The sequence below is a fragment of the Nymphaea colorata genome, chromosome 6 (genome assembly GCF_008831285.2).
Source record: "Nymphaea colorata isolate Beijing-Zhang1983 chromosome 6, ASM883128v2, whole genome shotgun sequence".
NCBI classification, from domain to species: Eukaryota; Viridiplantae; Streptophyta; class Magnoliopsida; order Nymphaeales; family Nymphaeaceae; genus Nymphaea; species Nymphaea colorata.
In genome coordinates this window covers 8228690-8252613 of record NC_045143.1, presented here as the reverse complement: position 1 = coordinate 8252613, position 23924 = coordinate 8228690, and the positions used below count along the sequence as shown (strand labels likewise).

At 38.2% G+C, this 23924-nt stretch overlaps 2 protein-coding genes across 2 annotated transcripts; one reads left to right on the top strand and one right to left on the bottom strand.

Moving 5' to 3' along the window:
- Positions 1–1206: 1206 nt before the first annotated feature.
- Positions 1207–3263, top strand: LOC126410142 (rust resistance kinase Lr10-like). The gene is made up of 2 exons (XM_050078313.1): positions 1207–1438; positions 2386–3263. Exons 1-2 carry the CDS (start codon positions 1207–1209, stop codon positions 3261–3263), a joined length of 1110 nt encoding a protein of 369 aa, XP_049934270.1.
- A 921-nt stretch (positions 3264–4184) lies between these two features.
- Positions 4185–8749, bottom strand: LOC116256361 (flavonol synthase/flavanone 3-hydroxylase). Its single transcript, XM_031632714.2, has 3 exons — positions 7956–8749; positions 5228–5603; positions 4185–4572 (listed from the first exon to the last, which is right to left on the bottom strand). Exons 1-3 carry the CDS (start codon positions 8480–8482, stop codon positions 4303–4305), a joined length of 1173 nt encoding a protein of 390 aa, XP_031488574.1. The 5' UTR covers positions 8483–8749; the 3' UTR covers positions 4185–4302.
- Positions 8750–23924: the final 15175 nt, after the last annotated feature.

Here is a 23924-nt window from a genome sequence, read left to right as displayed (position 1 = left end):
ATTCCATATAAAAGATCTAGGAAATCTCAAGTATTTCCTAGGAATTGAGGTTGCTCGAGCGCCATCCGGGATATTTTTAAATCAAAGAAAGTATGCATTGGAGATTCTTGACGCTGGTCTATTAGGAGCAAAACCAGCCGATTTTCCTATGGATCAAAAACTGAAACTAACTCCAGAAGAAGGTGAACCGATTAAAGATCCAGCTATGTATCGAAGGTTAGTAGGGCGCTTGATCAATTTGACCATTACTCATCCAGAAATAACATATTCAGTTCATACTTTAAGTCAATTCATGCAATCACCACGACTTCCACATTATGAAGCAGCTCTTCGTATATTAAGATACTTAAAATCATCTCCTGGAAAAGGTATCTTTCTATCATCATCTAGTGAAATGCAGTTAAGAGCATATTGTGATTCTGATTGGGCGAGTTGTCCTTCAAGTTGGAAATCAGTAAGTGGTTTTGTGGTTTTTCTCGATAAAAGTCCAATTTCATGGAAGTTAAAGAAGCAAACTACCGCAGCAAGATCATCCGCAGAAGCAGAATATCGAGCGATGGCTACTGCTGCATGCGAAATTGTATGGTTGAAGGCACTATTAAAGGATTTAGATGTACACCATCACAAACCAATAAGCCTATATTGTGACAATCAAGCAGCCTTGTATATCTCCAAAAATCCAGTTTTTCATGAACGAACAAAACATATAGAACTGGATTGTCACTTTGTTCGAAAGAAGGTTCAACAAAAAGTAATTCAACCTCAGCATGTATCCACGTCATTGCAGCTGGCTGATATTTTCACAAAACCATTGGGCAGGGATATGTTCCAAAGCTTGAAGGCCAAGTTGGGTGTCACAGATCTACACACTCCAACTTGAGGGAGAGTGTAGGATGACTAGCAGGATGGCTACCGAATCAGTTTGGATTTTGAAGATAAAATCTTCTTTATTAGTCAAGATATTGTTTACAAATTTTGTTGTAACAAAGAAACCGTTGTAATTCCATATCCCTAAATTCTTGCTACCGTGTATATTAGGATGAAAAGTTGTCAATAGCAATACATAGAAGTTACGATTCTTCCAATTGAGTCTCTTCTTCTTCTTCTTCCTTATTGTTATTTTCTCACTCTCTCGTTGGGAATCACATGTTTTCATAGTTGGAATAAGCTAGAGTCCGAAGGAACGTTAATCTACAACTAGAGAAGATGCGGAGGGCATCGATCTATAACTTTCAGCTATGTTGGGCAGTTCAATCTGTCGTAGCAGTAGCTCGTTACAGTCATAATGACGAAATAGAAGGCCAAATGAGCAGGTTCGGGCTTGAAGCCGGCCTGAGGCCCGACAACGCCTGGTTTCTGCTCATCCTTATGTTGTCTTTCCCGTATAGCTTTATCGGTTCTGTCATCTCAGATGGCTCCCCAACACATCGAAACTGTGGTAAGAAAAATTTACCATCCTCATCACACGAGTTTTTATCTTCAACAAAAGCTTTTCCATCAGGAGCAATGTATATCTCGTACCATGACCGCAGCATTGACATAGATTACTATATCCCAAGTCATTCATCGAAGACTTCTGCAGTGCTCCCTGAAAGAGTTGCCAGGAAAAGTTTCTAGATACGACACGCTTTTCATTTTCTATACAAATTAATTTTAAGCGGACTCAATCCTATTTTTCAACTTAAGTGATTGGTTATAGTCCAATAGGCACCAAAAGGTGGTCCACCTTTTAAAGGGACTTAAGTTTAAATTACAGAGTGGTCGAGTGGTTGCTGTCACGTCTTAATATTCTCATTAGGTCGCAAGCTCTCTGAATCGTATGAGTAATGGGCACGGGTGAGTGGTCTCCCTTAAAAGTAAGTTTGTTTTGGGGTTTTGTGGGAAAGAACTTCTGAATTTTTTGAAATCTTGTGGGGACTATGCCCTCTTGTCTGCCATTTGTTTCCGCCCGACCTATCTGTAGTTTTTCCTGGTCATTCATGTTATTATACATGTTTCTTGCATTTGATGAGAACCCTTTACATATTTCGTAAGATTGGTTGTCATATAGACTTTATATCAATTGAAAATTTTTCACTTTGCTTTGATATGCAGGACGCTCAAGCAAATGGACGCAAACCATAATAGGTAAGTTCTCACAGGTTTTTCTTATATAACATCTTTGCACACACCTGCAGATACAACGGATCAACCATGCCCAGCTTCGTGGTTGGCTGGCTGCGTATTAGATGATTAGAAATTTAGAACAAAGACATTTGGACTGTGATGAAGTTCAACACATAACTTCTGAATCTTAACATAGATTTTATACCTTATAAGAAGGAAAAGCTTTAACTCTCGAGTGCTATACTACCATGAGTATAATCTTCATTTTCAATTCAACAGGCCTAGCAGCAGCTATCGACAGTTTTCTGTTAGCATGTTTACTGTTCGTCATTGGATCCCTTTGGGTTTCTCGTTCAAGAAGACCTCCTACAGAAAACGGATGCTTCCAACTCCATGCACCAGCAATTGAGAAGGTATTGCTTGAATACAAAACTCTCACAGCCACTAGATACACATACAATGAGATAACTAAAATGACAAAGAAAATCAAGTATAAACTCGGGCAGGGTGGCTATGGGACTGTCTTTCAAGGATGGTTATCCAATGGCACACCGGTGGCCGTAAAGCAAATGGAAAAATCATATAATGATGGGGAAGAATTTTGGAATGAATTTGCTACCATTGGTATGATTCACCATGTCAATGTCGTTCGACTTCTTGGCTTCTGCATTGAAGGGTCGAGAAGGGCACTTGTGTATGAATTCAAGGCGAATGGTTCACTTGAGAAGATTACTAACTCCATAATTGCAGGTCGTTGCATGTTTAGGCCAAAAAGGTTATATGACATAGGACTAGGCATTGCCAAGGGAATTGAATATCTACACCAAGGTTGTCATCTAAGAATCATCCACTTTGACATCAAGCCACATAACATTCTTCTAGGCCAAGACTTTATACCAAAGATCTCTGATTTTGGCCTAGCAAGATCATATTGCAAGGGGCAGAGCATTGTAACTATTACAGAAGGCAAAGGCACAATCAGTTACATTGCACCTGAGCTATTCTATGGCAATTCCAAGCATGTCTCACATAAATCCGATGTTTATAGCTTTGGAATGCTACTGATAGCTGTGCTTGGGATGAAGGAAAAAGCCAGCCCACTGATGGTTATTCTAGTGAAGCATATTTTCTTCAGTGGATTCATGACACACTTTTAGTGAATCAGAAATTTGAAGGCATTAGCGAAGGACAAGATGAAATTATTAGAAAGATAACCACTATAGCATTGTGGTGCATACAATGGAATCCAGTTGATAGACCAACATTAGGCATGGCGGCAGGATACTGTCGCCTTGTGCTTTGCAGATTCTACAAGATGTCTGCCAGGAACACTGTTCAAAACAAGCCTTTTCCAGAGACACGGAAGAATGAGGCATGGGCTTGCCTTCCTTCTGAATGTGATTCTCAATCCAAATCCAAGAATGAGGCATGGGCTTGCCTTCCTTCTGAATGTGATTCTCAATCCAAATCCAAACACATGAAATCTGATTAAGTCTAACTTAAGAAACGCCTGAACCAAATCTGCACCGTTTACATACCTTATTTCAAGGAATGGAAATCAAACGTACGTCCTCTTAGAAAAAAACAGGGGATTCAGTTCCAATGTGCTGGCTTATATAAGATCAGTCAGGTTCCCGAGAGGGTTGGCACAAGGGATAGTCTGGGACTGACAGCAACCAGTATCATTTTGAATCCTCAAGGTGTCAACTTTTTATGCTTCAAATAAAAGTTAAGCATATATAGGGCAGTACCCAAAGCACCAAAAGTAGGTCATACACTTTAAGGGGGACGAAGGGTTAACTGAAGGCTTTGGCTCTTTTATTTTATTAAATGGTAGAGTGAAATATTCATCCTGCTCAACCAAGTAAGATCGGTCAGGTTTCATACTAAAAAGTGTTTTTGGGGGTTCCCATCTCTTCCGGTCGATCAATTTAACAGTCCAGCAATCAAAACATCTTCAAGAATCTTTACCCAGCCATCTATAGAAAAGCATATGTGGACATGCCTGGTAGCTCAAGAAGGAATATGGCAATTGCTTTACCTGTCATATATACCATTAGATTAACATGTTGAAACTGAACATATGCATTAACTTCGAATCAGAAACATTGGAATCAAACTCGTATTACAGGCATCTGTCGACTAAAATGATATCTCACAACCACATTCAAACATATGAAAGAGAGAGAGAGAGATCTATGTGAATTGTTTGATGAAGTTGAGAATATGGTAGAATAGTATGAGATAAAGCACTATTTTGATCTGTTGAACGATCGTGATACTCCTCTCGCATGGTTGCTCATGGTGATCTGAAGCATGGCTGTCAAGAGAAAGGGGAGGAGGAAGGCTTGGAGAGGGTGAATAGAACAACGCCACCGAAACTTGATCTCCACTGTGATCACGGTCTTTTCTAATTGATAACATGCCTCTTCCCACGACGTGCTTGTACTGCCCCTTGATCCTCTTCTGCACCGTTCAAATCAAACATACACCGTTTTTCAGCGCTTTACTTACATCCATCCATATTTAAGATCAGAAGTCATGCATACATATAAATCGGGTTTCTTCTAAATGATTTGTGATGAATCCATCCATTCCATGCATCTTTTTTAGCTAAAACGGTATACAGGTACTACATTTAGGGTAGGTGTGAACATATGTACATATATATACACTAGACCGCTCTTACAAAAACCAGATCCATTAAAATTAATTATTAAAGCATTCTTTTGTAATCTGACCTTAAGAGTAATTTAGTGAGAAATATATATTAAGTTAGCCATTTTTTTTTACTTTAATAATGTTTTTTATAATAATAGAAAAAATGAACATCAAAACTTTGATTGTAGAAAAATCAACATTTTGTTTAAAATACTTTAAACACGAATTTAACATGGCTTATGTCTAGGAAATCAAGATTTTTGTACGAATATAATTTTCAATTTCTATAGGAATTATCAGACACAAATACATTATTAGTAATTCAGGCAACCATTCTTTACGCTCCATAAAGGTATATGTCAAAAGGTCCTTGTTAATCTGCCGCATCAAATTTTTGTTGTGCCATCCAAAAGAAAAAAAAAACCATAAAAAACAAATTAAAAGTTGCAATGAAATTCACCTGAATTTGATCTCCAATAGTGAAAATGATAGCTTCTTTCTTGGGTACAAAAGATGTCCATCCCTTCTTCGAGTAAATCCGGAACTCGGACGAATCACACGGGAAATTTATGCAGAGAGTGTGAGAAAAATCCGATCTGCGGACCAGTAACCGCAGGACGTCCGTGTGTAAATGATCACCCTGTAGCTGCTGGCCATCTTGAGATTCAAAGTGGTGCTTGTAAAAGCAAAAAACTGGACGAACTGTTCCTTTTTCTTCTTCTGCTGCTGCTAATGGTTCCGATGGCACTCTTTTTCTGCTCGCCCTTTCATGCAGTACCTGTAAAATCTTTCTGGCTATGCCTTCAGTTTCTTTCGACAGTCTTTTCAACTGCCTTCTGCAATATCATGCGAAAAAATGGGAGAAACAATGGGAAATGAATACAAAGACTATTGGAAGCAAGAAAAATAAATTAAGCACTCTTGATTATTAAGTGGGGTTTAGAAGATGCATCCTCAAGAAGTACATATCAGTGCTGATTTTCTATGGAAGGAAAAGCTGATTTCCTAATGTTACTAGCTAGCATGGCTGAATTCATCAACAGTCGTTTCTATCAAAAATATTTTGCAAGCTATATATATATATATATATATAATATTGCTAAAAACCATTGCAAAATGTATATTTTTTATGACAGTTGCTTGGCCATGATTTTTTAGTGATGAAACTTACATTTTATGATATTTATAGCGACACAATAAAAAATAACCATCTACCTATCGAAATAACTTGCTAATGAAATTGAAATCCATTAGCTAATGTTCGTAGCTAAAAATAACAGTTAGTAAACTGCCATCACAGAATCCATCATTTGTAATCGCTTTTAGTGTCACACAAAATTTTAAAAAAATCATTCCATTGATTTCAATTCCTCTCTCTCTCTCTCTCTGAATTTCTTTTTTCTTTTTGGGTTTTATGTCTGCCATTGAAAGAGAAACTGAAAAAGGAGGAAAAGAAATGAAGAGGTTGGTACGATGTGAAATCGAGGTGGTTGTGAAGTCCACATAAAATGATATGTGACAGCAATTGATATTCAAGTGAGGAAGCTCAATGCGGGACCTTTTGGTCGACATGCAATGAGCTGTACAATCATTTGCCAATGAGAAGCTTGAACATCTCGAATCTTGTTTATGGAATTCCACATGGGAAGAAATATAGACACAGGTAGAAGATTTATTTTACTAAAACTTATACATATAGAGACTGGCCGGCTTGAACATCTCGAGTCTTGTTTATGGAATTCCACATGGGAAGAAATATAGACACAAGTAGAAGATTTATTTTACTAAAACTTATATATATAGAGACTGGCCGGCAGGTCAGGTTCAGGAAAAAGCCAAAGAGAACACTCTACAACAGACATTTATATAGAAATAAAGTTAAGGGTAAATGGGGCCGGACGACTCTAATATCAACAGCTCATGAGTTGTTGATCAGCTATTCTTTTTATTTCTCTCCTAGTTCAACCTTTTGATTGGATTACATTCTTTGAATATGTGGAGAGAAATAAGCAAAACTCATTGGTTATGATCTAGTTTTCCTATAAATTAAAAAGACAAAACTGAAAACTCATATCGTATTAAAATAAAACGGACTTTCAAGAGCATCTTGTGCAGAATGATCCAGGACTGCGTTTCTTTTGAACTGGTAGCTCTGGCCTTAATAAAGCTGATGGTCCTGGTCTAAATAAAGCAGACAAAGTGCAGTCACATGGCTAACATCTTTTGCATGCATGTGCTCTTCTCATGTCCAGTCCAGGTGTGAGCACACTGCCCATAGCATAGGCGGTGCCGAGTACCAGTCCGGGTCTGGGCTGACCAAAATCTGGGTCGAGTACATGCCTCCATGTTCCAGGCCTGGTTCGTTGAGGACCCAAGTCTAGGCTGGCAAAAACGGACTGCATGCCAGTGGCAGAACCGCGTGGTTTGAGTGGGCATTTGCCCACACGGTCTCTTTTTTTAAACACATGGATGCTCTCGACTATTTTTCTATTTATAAACTTTTAAATTATTGCCCCCCAACCTAAAATTTCTAAGTTTTTCAATATGCTGCCAAGTTAGTTCTTTTAACTCATGTTTTTTTTACATTCACAAACTTAACTATTAGGCCTAAACACGACCTAAATTTGAGTTCCATATTATCCTGAGGGGCGGTAGTATACAGGGTGGTTTGTAGCATAAACACGAGCTATTCACAACCTATTTTAAGAACTCGTGTTTGAATCTTGAAGGGGTCACGTTCTAGTGTGCTGTACATCTATGTCGTAAAAGATTCTAAAGCATAAACCCAATGGGACAACTATTCACAACCTATTTTAAGAACTCGTGTTTGAATCTTGAAGGGGTCACGTTCTAGTGTGCTGTACCTCTATGTCGTAAAAGATTCTAAAGCATAAACCCAATGGGACAACCACAAGGGAAGCGAGTGACTTTCATGGAATGAACTACTTACCCTTAAACAAAAAGTTCCATTGGATGTGGCTAGGGTAAACAAAAAGTTCCATTGGATGTGGCTTGACTAAAAAACCTAAAATTCAACAGGAATGAGTTTTAACGAACAGGCTCGAGCTAACTTTCAAGCCCGAAATAAGTCATAGACACCCCCAGTTTCAGGACCCAGCTGACCTGGTTAGTCGGACCTCATCTGGTCAAACACAGCCCGTTAACAGCCCTACCTTGCTGCAAATTACCTGAAGTTCTTGTATCCGTGCGATCCTTGTGGCCACACGCTGCTCATGGCCGGCGACATGATCTTCTTCTCGTCTCCACACCAGAGAAGCTCCTCGGTTATCGGAAACCCATCGCCGGAAATTTCCTCATAACCGGATTTCGATGCGGGGTTTCGCGACAGCACCAATTTCTGCTCTGATGGCAGGTTGAAGAACTCGGTGATCGCTTCCCTGATCGCGCCCACCGTCTCCTTGGGAACACCATGGTTCACCAACTGAAAGCATCCCTTCGCCTCTGCGGAACTCAGCAGTTCCGCCACCGACCTATCTTCCGACGCAGCCAACGCCGAGAAGTCGATCTCCGGCGGGTCGCCCCCGAATTCTTCCGTTGGAAATAGATGGTACGGCAGGATCAGTTCCGGCACGCGGACCGATCGACGTAGAAACTCATCGAGCGACGCTTCGTTTTCCAACCCAATCTTGAACGCGGCGATCGGAGAAGGGGGTGGTGCACGGAACTCGACGCGCTTTACTGGCTTTGCGGCCATTTGATCGGATGAAGAGCAAGAAGAAGGAGGAGGGAACGAAGGCGAAGAAGAAGAGGAAGTGATGGAAGATCGGTTGCTGGTTCTTTTGCTTTTGTAAACTTTAGGCACATGAAAGAAGGCGGAAGAAAAGAGGGTGTGGGGTGGAGTGATATGATGAGCGTCATAGAGAAAGAAGAAGCTTTCGATGGCTCTCTTCTTCTTTTATTCATTCGCAATCTTTGCCAACTCGCAGGATGGTGGCCCCTTGTAAAGTCAGGCTGGCCAAACTGGAATCTTGGTGTATACATAAACGGGTCGAACCAAGGTTTCGGTTTGGATATCTGGGACCCAATTGATCCAAGTTGGCCAGACCCAGACTTTGATATACAACACTATGAAATTGAACTAATTTAAAATCACAAGTTGCAATCGTTTATATACGTTCAGATTTTGTTAAGTTTGAATCAGGCTTTATTCTAGACAGATGAAAATTTTCATTTATAAAAAAATCAGATACGGGGTTACACTGATACCTAACTTTGGCAACCAACATTCAACCGAATTGACTACGATCTATGTCCAAGCTAACCAGGGATGTCAATATATTATATTGGGATCCGATATGATCAAACCATTCGCAAAAAATCATAGCAATTAATATCTAATTAATGACATTCCGATTGGATTTAATTTAAAGAAGTATCATGTATCCAATACCCTTACATTTGGATTTGGATTCAGATAATGTTCGTATTCAAATCTGAACATGTGAACATCCGAAAAAGCAGAACATGCATAGCTAATAATCCATCTTTAGTAGGGGTGAATTGACTCGTTCAAATAATTGAGTTGAGTTTGAGCTCAACACATCACGATGAATATCAATTCTATTCAAACGAGGTTGTCGAGCTTTAATCGAGTCGACAACGAGCTCAACACGTAACAATGAATATCAATTCTACTCAAACGAGTTTGTCGAGCCTTAATCAAGTTGTGCTCGAGCTCAACATGTAACTCCAGAGTTGAGCTTGAGCTGACTGAATTTGGGTTCAACTCGGCTCGTGTTCACCCATAACCTTTGGTATGGCTTAGATTATAGTCTTGGAACAAGGCAAGAATCAACTTCTAGAACTGATTGCATCTAAACCCACATTTGGGGCTTTTGTATACACATACACATACACATACACACATACGTATAAAAAAAAACTCATGGGACCAAGGCCCAGTCTAATTGGTGAACCACAACTTCTCTTCTTCCAATTTCTTAAAAGATCAGTTTGGTCGTCAGACTGAAGGGTTGACGTTGAAAGTTGGGTCCATGTTATGGGTGAGTGCTTCCGGTGTCGTTCTTCGAAATTTTTTTTTACGCACTAGCTAGAGATTAGAACAATGATTAACAATGTCGAAATATATATAAACGTGCAAGAAAATTCCCAAATAGCCAGTTTGACATCAAGACCAAGGTACAAAATGAAAGTCCACTTTTTCCCTTTGTCATGTAAATCTACCACCTAGTGAAATTTATCTTTTCTTGTTTCTATTTTCAATCTTTTCATTGAAGCACAAGCAAATTTGCATTAGTTAAGTTGTTAACCAAGGACGTCTTAAAAGGGGATCTAAGGTGATTTTATTGCCTTCAACATCATCATCATCATCCCTGGGAATCCAAGCTTTTGGACACCTCAAATCCAAAGCCAGACATTCAGGGGCGGAGCTAGAATTTTTTTTTTCATGAAACACTAAATATATGGTTAACAAATTTTCGATTGATTCACATCTCGTAGGGCTATTGCATATAACTGAATTCAAGTTAACCCAAGTTTCAACACTAAATTAATGTTTCAAAGAGTACCGCACACCCAACGGAGACCCCACCTGCCTCTGCCCATACGGGCATCTGTGACTAGAATACAATTGGAGAGAAAGAAGGGCTCCTAAAAGCTACTGAATCTTCCCATGGCAAGGAAGGTAACGAACCACTCCTAAACTGGGAAACGAGGAAGACCATGAGAAAGATATTCAAAAAGTGAGTAAAGATGAAGGTGATGAGAAGGAGTTGAAAAATGAGAAGGGTGTTCAAGAAGAGGAGGAAGAGTGCGAGATGCTCATTGATCATTTGAACATGATGGAAGACAGCCGCAGAGCCCATGTGGGGCCGAGTGGGCCCCGGCACCACCTCAAAAAAAATTAAAAAATTACATGTAAATTTCACTTGTTTTATATAAAAATTTTGAAAAATGATCTTTCAGCCCGTGTCAAAACTTAAAAACTTTAATTCAGACCCCCTCATAAAAAAAATTCTAGTTCCGCTCCTGATGGTAGATGATTTCACTTTTTAACGTTAGCCAACATAGGAGGCTCGATAAACATATTATAAAATGTTTTCGATTACATAAAAATATTTTACAAATAGTTGGTTCTGTTTCATTAACAACAGAAGAAAAAAAAGCCTGCAACTCTTCGTCCAGAAAGAAAGGTGACGGTTTTGTAGATCAAATGTTGGACATCCTTCGCTTGTATTGCTCTTGAGATGTTTAGAGAGACAAAACAAGGTAGTTTTGGACGACGGCTTATTGCACAAGGAGTTGCAGGCTTTTTCTATAGTTAACGAAACAGAACCAGCTATTTATCATGATTTGTATGTCATCAAAACTAGTATGTAGTCTGTTTGTCTAAATGTTTCATTATTTCTGCGAATATTATATATTTTACAAATTTAATCATCAAGCTCACCCTTTAGCGCCTCGAGGCTTATGCTTCGCATCATGATTGGCTTAATGCCTCGCTTCAGCACCTTTAACGAGGAGTCAATGAAGATGATAAATGCTTTAGGCATTACAGGATGAGAATACTTATATCCAGGACATTTGCAGTAAGATCCAAATCTGAATTCATTTTGGATTTGGATATGCTGAACGGCATTTGGAGGCCTTGATTCACATATTTTGGAAGAAACCTTGGTGAGCTCGATCTCATTTTTAGAGGATGAGAATAGAACAACATATATCCAGGACATTTGCAGTAAGATCCAAATTTGAATTCAGTTTTGGATTTGGATATGCTGAATGTCATTTCGAAACCTCCATTCACATATTTTAGAAGAAACCTTGGTGCGTTCGATTTCATTTTTAGAGGATGAGAATAGAAAAACATATATTCAGGACAATTTGCAATAAGATCCAAATTTGAATTCATTTTGGATTTGGATATGCTGAATGGAATTTCGAGACCTTGATTCACATATTTTGGAAGAAACCTTGGTGAGTTTGATCTCATGAAAATGAGATTCTATAGATTGAAAAGATTGTTTACCTTATGCTTCCCGGGCCTTACTCTAGAATAACAGATCGTATTGGAATCTGGATCTTATATTTCAGATCAGAGTATGGGTCCAACAAGATATGGTCCATAAGTGTTCATTATTCCTCTCTCTTTTTGGCCATTAGGGCAGTGGCCACATGGTTGATGGTGAGGCCTTCACACCTTTTAGAAAAGACAATGGGTCTTTCATATTTTACATGAAAATGATATGAATTTCTCTGCATACTTACAACTCTGAGGAAATATTTGACCAAATAGCATTAATTAACAATTAAGAGTCTGATATAATTCATTTAATTATCAATACCCAATGCTTTAGTTTTTCACCAGCTGTGGGCAACCAGCCATCACATTTAATTATTTTCATTTTCCCTTCTACGTCAATGAATCTTATTCAAATTGGATATCCAACTGAGCTGTTTCAAAGAAGCAGGACATCGAAAAAAATTTAACATTCAATTGGGAAATCAGATTGTGTTCAAAGATATCATCAGAATCAGATTTGGGTCTAAATGAATATCTAATGTGAAAATAAGCATCAACATGTCCAGTTAACTTCTTTTTTATATTCAATAACCATACACATTGATGGTCCGTTCTTAACATCATTATGCCTTTCAGATTGGGTTAAAAAGATTCGGGTCAGATTTGGATTTCAAATTTAAAAGTCAGGTTCCAGATATGGTTTAGATTTTTTTTCTTTTTCTTTTGCATTTGAGTATATGTCATGTTTCGGATCCCAAAAGCAATGTACTATGAAATTCTTGTCCATGTGACAAGAATAATAAGCAGGTTTAATGTGGCCATGCTTGTCATGCAGACCTCCAACTATGTTACTTTGCAACCTGAGCTAAGTTCTCATGGCCTTGTCCCCATAAGGCTTGATGGTCGGGGCACTTTTTTGTCTCAGGGTGCGTTTGATTGCCCCTAATCTGAAGTCCTCAAGATTTGAGAACCCTCGATTTAAGATCAAATTCCCCCTTCCCTCTCATCTTAAATCTAACTTTTTTTTTTTCAATACAAAAAGAAAAAATAAAGATTCCAAATGTGGATCTTAGGTTATCTAATATCCTTTGTTTGATGAACGATAGTCTTTACTGTGGACCTTTAACCACATCAATCAACAAAAGCAAGTCATATCAGATCAAAATGCCCCTTTGAAGTACAGTTCACTTGAGATTTGAATTCGATGGATCTGATGTATCGCCGGAGGTGACAACCTTATGAAGACGGCAGAAACCTACATGCTCAAAAAACTATCGGCTACATATAGAGCAACACAAATTTTCCATGCCGTATCTTGACCGATGTTTGCCATAAAGCTAGCGTATGGTTGGGTGGATTTCAACTCACTTTTTATCAGTTTTGGCTTCAACTTTTTTATGAGTTATGGCTTCAACTCTAAAAAGGTTAGAAATCAGGATAATTATTTATTTAATAACACATTTATAAGTTTTTTATAAGTTTTTAAAAAAATGATTTAAATAACTTGTCATTATAATTTAATAAATATAAATATTTTGTACACCTATAACTGAATTAAGCTGGTCCAAAATAGTCTAAGTGGCACTGACAACCTCCTGCAAAGAATCTACAGTGTATCTTTATCAAATGCAGGCCCTTATTGAGGTTTGCCATCACGACGTCCCTAAAAAATGCGGCACTGAAGGTGGAGCATATGCGCATGAGGCATTTGGACGTCCGTAATTCTTCGCCGGAAAACACTTTCATTCACTTGAGAATGAACTTGTGTCACTGAAAGTTCAATTTTTTTCACACTTGACACATTGGTCAGTGGTAAAACCTGAATTTCAACTACATTTTCGCGGCACGTGTCGGAGAAGGCTTATTGGCAGCAATGCTTGTCTCTGAACGATGGTGAAATGCCATCTTCGCCGACATTGCGACCTGGACATCGATAGAAATGAGCTTTTACCGACATCCACGTCTCCACGTGTCAGTGAATTCGGTTTTTTATATATATATATATATATAGTGAATGTCACAATTCAATACATCTTATCAAGAGTGTGTAAGATTTGTATGTACGTTTTTATATGTCAAAAATAGCTAAAAGGCCTTCACGTCCAAATCATTTTGCGGGGAGATTGTAAGCAAATTCGAAGTGAATCATACATATCTCGTGTTTCTCCGTTCACACAAGATGATACACTAGAAATTGCAACTCAGAAAAGGACTGAGCACAATAAGATGATTATCACTCATCAAGATTTGGCCGACCACCCCACCTGAAAGTGTTCTCTATCAGCTGAGCCCGGACCAGGCTCTGACTGGGTTTTAAGTGTTGGGTTGGACCCGAGTTCGAGTTTCGAGTGTTAGGTTGGTCCGAGCTTGATTTCTTATCTGACTGACTCGATGCCGAGGCTTATTAAAAATTAAGACGATGGTTGAGCCCCAACCTTCAATTTGAAGGGAGAGGGCATCGTCGGAAGTGTTATTGTCAAGAAGAGAAAAGTGGCAGCAGAACCCTGCACGGCATCCTCCTACGTGTTTGCTATGAAGCTGGCATGTGGTGCAAGCTGAAATGGGTAGCGGCTAACAAACAAGAAAAATAACTTGAAAAGAGATGAATTTAGACAGAATTTAAATAACTTGTCATTATAGATTAAATAGATATATATATATTGCAGCAATCCTGTTGAGTGAATTAAGCTGATCCGAAATAGTCTATGTGGTGCTGACAGCCTCATGCAAGGAATGGGGGCATAGGTTCTAAAAGGGTGTGTGGGCTCTTATTGAGTTCTGCATCATGGGAACACTAGAAAATGTGTCGACGAAGGTGCAGCATATACCGACGAGGCGTTTGAGTAGAGATCCCATGTCCCTGCGTCTGCGCAAGATGATCCTCTCTACACAGGTTGCGACTCAAAAAATAACTTAAAAGAGATTAATTTAGACGCAATTTAAATAACTTGTCGTTATATATATACGTATATATATATATTCCAGCAGCACTTTCTTTAGACAAAGAAGATTTATCTCACACTGCATTGGATTAGACTAATTTAATAAGGAGGGCAAAAGAATCCCCTTGTAAAGATAAAAATAATTTCCTTTTATAAAAAACATTATTACCCTTGACAAAAATATGAAAAAATACTTAAACTCAATAAATTAAGTGTCTCCCTTGGTATTGTAATTAATTTACACTGCTCTCTCGCTACCATGAAATGGACTACTTTCACCACGTCGATGAGTTCTGTATAGTGAACGAGCTGCCAGGTGTTTCTGCAATGGCGCAGCCAACTGGAAACAGTGTGGCTGCAGGCTTTCCCTCTGAAGCTGCTAGTCGAAAACCAAAATTTATATTGGTCTACTAAAACAACCTACAGTATGGTGATTTCTTCAACAACTGTTTGTGTTTGCAGTTCAGTTTCATTCTCTTATTCAAGTGAACGAAAGGGAAAGCAGGGCCTGAACTATCTTTGGATCAACCATCTAGGTGATGCTTATGAGAATCAAACCATCAATAACAGCCAAAAACTAACCCTCCACAGTAACTCTCTAGGTGGAGGCTTCATCCAAATAGCCATTGGTTAAACTCTACTAGTTTCCACGATTGAGAGGGGAGACGACAGGAGGAAGGGCTTCAATCTCAATAAGATTATTCACAGCTGAAAGGGGAAGAAAAAGCATACAATTTCGGATGTCTAAAAAACAAGCAAACCGAGTGGAGTTTCATAACATAAAACAGAGAAATAACTCCATCGGATGATGCACGCATGCTTTCCAAAAGAGAAAACACGAAAGAAAGAAGCGAACACTGACCTGCTCATCCCCACCTCTCCCCTGGCTTCTTCAATGGAGACTGTGAACAGAAGCAAGAGACTAGAAATGGCAAAAGATCGAGATGGACACGAAAAAGGAAATTACAGAGGCGGAAGATCGAGAAAAAAAAAAAAAGGAGGAAGTCGAAACTCCATAGAAGCTGTGCATACAAGAAAAACCCCTTCCGGCGGCAAACACATTAGTCCTGCGAATGAGGAGGAAAGTGGCAGGAAATCTTTCATTGGCATTCAGATCTCTTGTTTTCGATGGCATTCAAATCCCTTTTCGGTGGCGGCAAACACCTCTCTCTCTCTCTATCTCTCTTTTTCTGGTAATGCTTAGCTGCCGATGTTGCCGGCAATTTTCCTTTTTCTTTCTGTTCTTGCTGGATTCATTGCCGGTGTGGGTAGCTCATGCCAATAACCTACGATCTACATTTTTCTTTCTAAATACCACTGCCGATTTATCATCGAAAAATCTAAACTACCACCACAGCCGTCTTCATCATGAACATGATACAAAATAAAAGGGAGACTTGCAGAAGCACAAGACACCATTTTTTTTGTAGATCTAGCGAGGCAGGAACCACAAGGCCAGTTAATGGTAATAATAATTATCGTAGCTATTTCTCTTGTTTAATTTATTATTGTTAATTTGCTGTTACAATGCCATGCCTGCTGCATTTGACGACTGAGAGCAAATTAAGTTGGGTTGATGAACATTACATGGCTGTTTGAGAAATTGGAACTTGATCATGTAGAGGCTGAACCCGACTCGAACCCAACTGTTTACATCTATAAGCAGACTGACCTAGATTTGACCCAACCAACTTATCACCAGCCAGCTCAGAGCTCAGCTCAAGAAGTCATCTAAATTCCAAGAGTTTTCAGAATAATCATCGACTTGGTGCATCCCGGTGAGGGGGTTGGCAACTTGGTCTGGTGGGTTGGAGGCCTATCATTGAAGTCCCAACCTTATAGCCATCTCCCTTGGGCAAGTTGACATGAAATAAAAGGAAACTTCCTTTCAAGTGACATTTATTTGGCCGTCGTTGCACACATTCCTTTTTTTTATTTTCCACATATATGTTTTGAGTTTTGCTCACAAGATCAAACAGCAGAGCAAGTTACATCTTTAACCGCTAACAAGAGAGTGTTTCTTAAGGGTTGGTCAATGACCATCTATAGAGATTGACTGAATGGACTAGGCCGAGGCGGTCAGTTTCTGTTTCAAATCCTCAAAATATCAACTCTCCAAAATGACCAGCGGTACTGAAAGCAGAGACTCTGTATCTTAAAAAGAAATAAGATGTTGGATAACGGGTTTTTGCGTGTGGGTTTTCTCTACTCACAAGAAAGGGCTGGAAAATGACAAAAAACATGTTTTATTATCAACCATAAGATCCTTTTAAAAGGACAAAAATGGAATTAAAAGAACAATTTTTTTTTATAAAAGGAAAGGGTTGAACTACGAAGAGCTTCTTTTTTTTTTTTTTATATCTTGGAAGACAAAGTTGAAAAACGTAAAGCTTTACACGTTGTAATATGCCATTTGCATCTAAGTCGATGTGTTTTTTTCATGGCACTTGCCAGCAAAAAGAAAAAATCAGATGAGGAAAACCAGAAAAGCCAGGTTCCCGTATTAGCCATTACAGTCAAAAGCCAGGCCCCTAAACAGAAATTTCTCTCAGAATATTGAAAGAGACTGTAGTCTATGGTCGTTGCTCATTAATTTGTATATTCTTTTATATTTTCCTGACGACGAATTTGTGGGAACCAGATTGATGATGCAAAGTGGTAGTACGAAACACTTATTCATACGTCACAAATAATTGATTAATCAATTGTCTAAGTTTTGGCATTGTATATCATAATGTTTCAGAGACCAACTTAAAAAATATGACTTTCAAAAAGGTACAGCGGCACAAAAACTTTATACAAGTATGCCCCATATTGTTTGAAAGGAAATTTGCTTTGATCACAAACTAAGTCTTCGCTTCCCCGGCCAATTATAGAGTTATATTTAAAGAAGTTTTGCTTATCTCTTCTCAGGTCCCGGGTTTGGATTCAGATTTATATGTGAGGGGATCACTATTTAGGACGTTACTTATTGGCGGGCGTGGATATGTGAAATATACTTTATTTACACATTGATGTCTCGTTATTTTTTATATATAGTTAGTCTTAAAGCTTAATATTTATAATATTAATGCTTTTTAGTCCGAAATTTCTAGCTAAACAGATGTCGAATCGGACATATTCAGATCTTGTCATCGAGCAGCCTATGATTCCAAGGGAACCTTTCTTGTCGGATCCAAGTGGGTCCAGGGAATGGGCCAGATCCAGCAGGTCCGGATTGACCGAATTGAAAGGGTCAGTCAAGCAGCCACTCTTGTCATCCCAGTTGTTGGAGTAGGAAGGAGCCAAGCCAGCTGGGTTGGATTGACCGGAGAGCCGGTGGTCACTGCACCTCCAAGTGAAACAAAAACGTGATCAATACAAGGTTGGCCGGCCGGTCCGCTTTGGCTGCGGTCTGGGTGAGCTAAGCTAGGGACCAAGGCAATAAATAATACAATGCAACTTTGGATCACGGTTGATTCGAATATCTTGTCTGCATCACTGTCACTTCGGCACCGCTAATTCAAGAAAATTTTAGAACCGTGTAGAATAATTTTGGGTCACCAATATATTAATAAGCAAATGATTGCAAGGGCACTAATATATTAAGAACTAAATAGTTGGAGGCAACCAATATATAAATAAATTCATTTGATGGGTTTGTGTAGATTTGTGTAGCAACTGCCCGCACAAGCCCACATGTGGCTCCGCCCCTGACGTGGGTCAGCGGAAAAAGTTAAATTTGGAATGAAGGGACCTGGACCAGGTGCTTCTTCCAAGTAATGGGTATGTGCGGTGTGGGGGGAGGCACGTTTGTCTTCATACCGGCAATTTTTTATACAGATTCACATCAACTATTTATTCACAAATTTGTGTTCATAATCATCAAAGTAGGTTATTTTTTATGAGATTGTAGGGGCGAAGTTGAAAATTTTTCATGAGGGGGGCTGAATTAAAGTTTTTAAATTTTGACTAGGGCCAAAATATCATTTTTTAAAATTTATATATAAAACAAAAAAAATTTTCTAAAATTTACATGTAAATTTTTAAAAAGAAAAAATTTGATATGAGGTCAGGTCCATGCAAGCCCTACCTTGGCTCCACCCCTATGAGATTGCATGGTGGAACATGAAGGGCCACCCCTTTCCCGCTATGGAGCACGGCACAATGGGCTGCATGTCATAGTGCACTCTCATAACAAGGAAGTCGCTCTCCCATAATCATTTGCCTAGTCATTTAGTTATTTACTTATTGGAGCCCCTCATCCACTAAATTCGGTCTCTGCCACTAATTATCTTTAATAATGTTAATGCATGGTTTGAATGGTTAACCTGACTTACAACTTTATTCAAATAGCTGGATTCAATAGGGAAATTTGCAGTCCAGAGGGATGTTAGCGTAGCTAGTCGGCTCAATGGATACACTGACAATACGTCCTGAGTTCGATTATTGTGAGTGCTACTCATTTGGACTGTAAATGGTGATTGTGTGGCACTCGAGTTGAATGACATACCATACATCATCCAGGTCTCAAAGCAGTACTAAACCCCAAAGGCAGGGGAAAGGAAGATAGTAGTTTCACCGCTTGTGAACGACCAATAGGGAAATTTGCTTCTGATTATACTTAGTTGGTGTGGAAACCCTATAATGTTTGAACAGCTAGAGTGGACTATAGTATATCCGGCTTGACTCGGATCTTAGACTTATGAAAGTTACCTGAACAAAATGTCCAAAGTTGATCATTCCCAATCATGACCAGAGTGTGGACAATGGTCTCGTGTCTGAACCCAGTTTTAGGTGGCATCTCCAGTAGTAGTGCAAGATCAGGCTAAAAGGATTGACCCAACAACTCCATATCAAGAAAGAAAGAAAGCAAATGAGTCAAATTATGTTTGGATGTAAATGGTTCATATTCAGGTCAACTAAATGCATGTGAAATCAAAATCAATATCAAATTCCTAATGCCCAAATCGAAGGCTAAAATGACCTAACATCTCCACTAAAGATGCACCAAGTTGGTGCGAATGACGGAGACCAATGAAGTTGCTGATGATCGCATTGTTTAACACCCTGCATGCTTTCCTGTGATTAAAATGAACGTTGAGACGTATTTTTCCACCGTGATCTGCCTGCTATTGTGCTTTTGAATAAATATCAAAACCGAACATAACCCTTTTAAAAGCAAAGCTTACTGATTCAGCTGAATCTGTACTCCAAATAGTACTATATATAATATATATATAATACGAGAGAATGTATAAGTAATTCAAAAACAAGAAATTTATAAGAAAATTTTTAAAAATAGCTAGAATTATTAATTTGAAAATTATTTCCATTTTTCCGGTAATTTTAGAAAATGTTAGCTAAAATAGTGAGTTCAGCAAATTAGTGTTTTATGTCTTTTTAAATTAATTAACCAAAGCTCATCCATGCCCTCATTTGGCAGTTTTCATGAAAAAGTGTCGCTTCTGTTAGGAAAATAGCAACAGGAATCTTTTCTCTAAAGTTACGGGCAAAACAGTAGAGAAAAATGAAAATTTCGGTAAAAATATATGACATGCATATAAACCTATGAATCAAATTGAATTATATAACCCATTAAATCCAAATAGGCAGATTCAGGCTAATTTTTACGACTATGGCTTAGACTGGCGTTCTGCAGGTCCTGCTCCAAGTATTTGTCCTGAACAAAAAAGAATCGCATCAACTCATTAATGTGCTAAGTTGAAAGCCAAACTTATAATTTGAAATGTAATCTCATTTCATTTAGTCTCCTAAATTTCTCCCTGTTCATCGTGAACTTTGTAAAATTTCAATGCAGAATTTACTTTTTTGACTTGGATTGGAAATAGAACAATAATATTTCGTTGGTTTGCGCAAGTTCTTATTCATAAAGATCTTTGTAATTTCAACTGAAGTTTTTCTTTTTCCTCCGCACTTCCTCAATAATTTCTCAGAAGCAGATTTCCTCTGAAACAGATTATGAAGAAATATTGTCGGCATAGACGGATTCCTACCAAATTTGTTGTCACTCAATTTGACTTCATATAATATTTTTTTTTCGTTATGTTTTAAACTTTCTTACTTAATTTTAGTTTGTCTTGTACATGTATATTCTTTAAAAAAATCCAATGTAAGAACATGTTTGCTGAGTCACACCTTCATACAGATTCGATTGAATCGGTGAACCCACTGGTTCAGTACTGAATCGACGGCCGAACGGATTCAAACCAATTTCAAGTTGTAACAATTTTCAACTGATCATCAAATTAAAGGAAACCCAATTTTTCTTAGGCTGCATGATTTTTCTGTGAGCGAGAGGTTAACAACCAACTACCCTGAAATATATCTCAAGCCGCACTCCCGCCTATTCTTTCTGCCTTCGAGGTCCTGGGTTGTGTCGGGTTCTATGTGGGGTACAATGCACCAGCCAGCCAAGTAAATTGTTATGATCCCACCGTTTATAATATATGAGAATAACACATACGAAAATCGAACCGACAACATGCTTTACATGCGATTGTCTGCCTTACCAGCTATGCTATGCTTTTGAGGCTTAGGTTGCATAATTTAAATGCAAGAAAGCACTCCTCCCAATGTTTATCATTCTTTACACAATTCAATTATAGGGTTCCAAAAGAGGGGAAGGTGAGAAAAGCCTTGGCCTCATGACGTACACCTTAGACTAATTTGGCATTTAGTTTTATTTATTTATGATAGGAACCTTTTATTGGTAGATAGGAGAAAAAGTAAAAAGGTTGATAAAAGTAGTTGGGCTTTTGCCTAATGGTAGCAGCGTTGAGATTGAATTCGAGGCCTTCAACTTCACACCTTCTAGCTTCATGTTATGTTTGTCTCGGACAGGTTATATTTGTCTCGTGTGTGGAAACAAGTTTTATACAAAAAGACGAAAATGCCCCTCGTGCAATCAAGTTTGGCTCGAGCTTGAACCAGCTCTTTTGGTAAACAAATTGAGCTCGAGTTGATGTTTTGACTTGTTCATTGAGAATTCTCTTTAAAATGTTACTTTTAGTTGTTTTATTTTTATTTCAAAAGACATCCCCAAGGTAAAACAGCGAGCAGGACAACTCAAGCTCGGCTTGTTAGAGTTTGGCTCGAGCTTGAACCAGCTCTTTTGCTAAACAAATCGAGTTGACGGTTTGACTTGTTCATTTTGTCGAGTCGAGTTCAAATTCAGTTTAAACTCGATTTTGCTAGTCTTACCCTTCATGTAACTCCCGATTCCCCCATTTTCCCTTAAAAGTAATCATAACCCAGCTTTTTTCACTATGTTAACCCGTCAACGATCTTTTTTGAACTCATTTAAACGAGCTCGACAAGTAGAAGTGAACACTTAAAATTTAGCTCAAGCCCGATGTTGTGCTGTCGAGTCAAGCTCGACATTGTACTATTGAGTCAAGCTCAAGCCATTTTACCCTTGCTAGGAACATAGATATGCCCGGCCAAATTTTACTATATTCAGATAAACATAGATTGTTCTTTACTTATATTTGAGTTCGTCTTTGAATCGAAATATGTGAACATCTAATAAATCAGATGTAATAAAACTACATCAGATTCAAATATGATCCATTGACATCCTTCCTCATTACTATTGACTAAGTTCTTTTTGTATTTTCGTTATTAGCTTTTGACCTTAAGACTGTCGATAATAAAAAAAACTCTTATTTCAAAGTTTCAAGACGCATTCTTCAAGTGAGTTTTGAAAAGATGGCGCATGACTGCTAACCATGTTTAAAATGAATAATAAGAGGATGAAATTTTTCTTAAGCATGCAAATGCAAGGATGAATTTGTCAATCACACAACAAACGCATATCTCAGTTGGTCATTCGTCGAGCATGAATTTCAAAAAGGCAAATTTTTAATATTCAAAGAACTATTCAATTCTCATTGCCAGTCAAATGTGGGCATATAAAATTAATCATCCAAAGAATACTTTCAAAACTTTTTCGCATTAATAAGACAGGCCAATATACCAACAACCGCTATAGTGGGTGTGGACCAGGCCTTTGAAAATCCAGTTGCAATGAAACTAGACCTGGTTTTAGTCACACGCGATGCCCACATCAGACTCAAGTTTGCGACTCAAAGTGTCTCTTAGCCGAAAATCCTGCCTCCGCCACTACAATGAACGATATGAGGCTTCTGATGTCCTCGAAAACAGCCAATGCCTCCTGAATCTATTCACATTGAGCTAAAAGTCATGCTAAGGAGGGCTTTGGCCCCACTTCAAAAAAAAAAAAAAAAAAATTTACATGTAAATTTTAGAAAATTTTACTTATTTTATATAAAAATTTTGAAAAATGATATTTCAGCTCATGTCAAAATTTAGAAACTTTAATTCTACCTCCTTCCAAAAAAAATTTTTTTCTCCGAGGCTCATGCTAAAGAAACAATGATACCAACTTTCGGCCTTCAATGGCTTATTATAAGAGCTTTGGTCCTTCATTTTCTCCAAAATACTTGGGCAAGCGCTTTTCTTTTTGTAGGAAAAGACAGAAAGTGGTGGGTGGTCGAGATCATGCTTCGTTCTTGCTTGAATCTTTTATTCTGAACCAGCTTCCACTTCGGTTCTGGAAATCAAAGTAGGTTCTGCTGTAGGGAGCACGGGGTCAAGAAAAGCAAGGTGGCTTTCTCATCAATGTCGCACCATTTCCTAAAGACAGGGTCAGTTTCTACCATCAGATCTTAAAAGTGCAGCTTTACGAGAAAATTCAAGCAGGGTTAAAAGTTGATTGTGACTTCTGAGTCTTTCAACTCAAACACTTTTCACATTCTCATCCTTTTTTTCATATGTTGACAACTTTGTTCCAATGGTATGTATATATATATATACCAATTGGTAAATACCATAACACTTGGTCAGTTGGTCAGGGGACAGAAACTAGACCTCTTAAATTTGTAGCAAAAAGTACTTTAAACAAAATATGAATCTCCTAATGTGTTTATAAATACTAATTTAATAACATAGTTCAAGTTATTTTTGTAATAAAATTGATCTTTCCATTATCAAAATTTTGAAGTATAAGAGCTGTTCAATTTTCATTATTAAATAAACATTATCAAAGACAAAAAATGACGAACTTAATATTTATTTCATACTAAATCACTCATAACATCATATCTAAAAGGTTAGATTGACAAAAAAATGTATTAATAATTAATGTTAATGTGTCTAGGTTTTGTCTCTTACTTAACTGGTCTGGTATT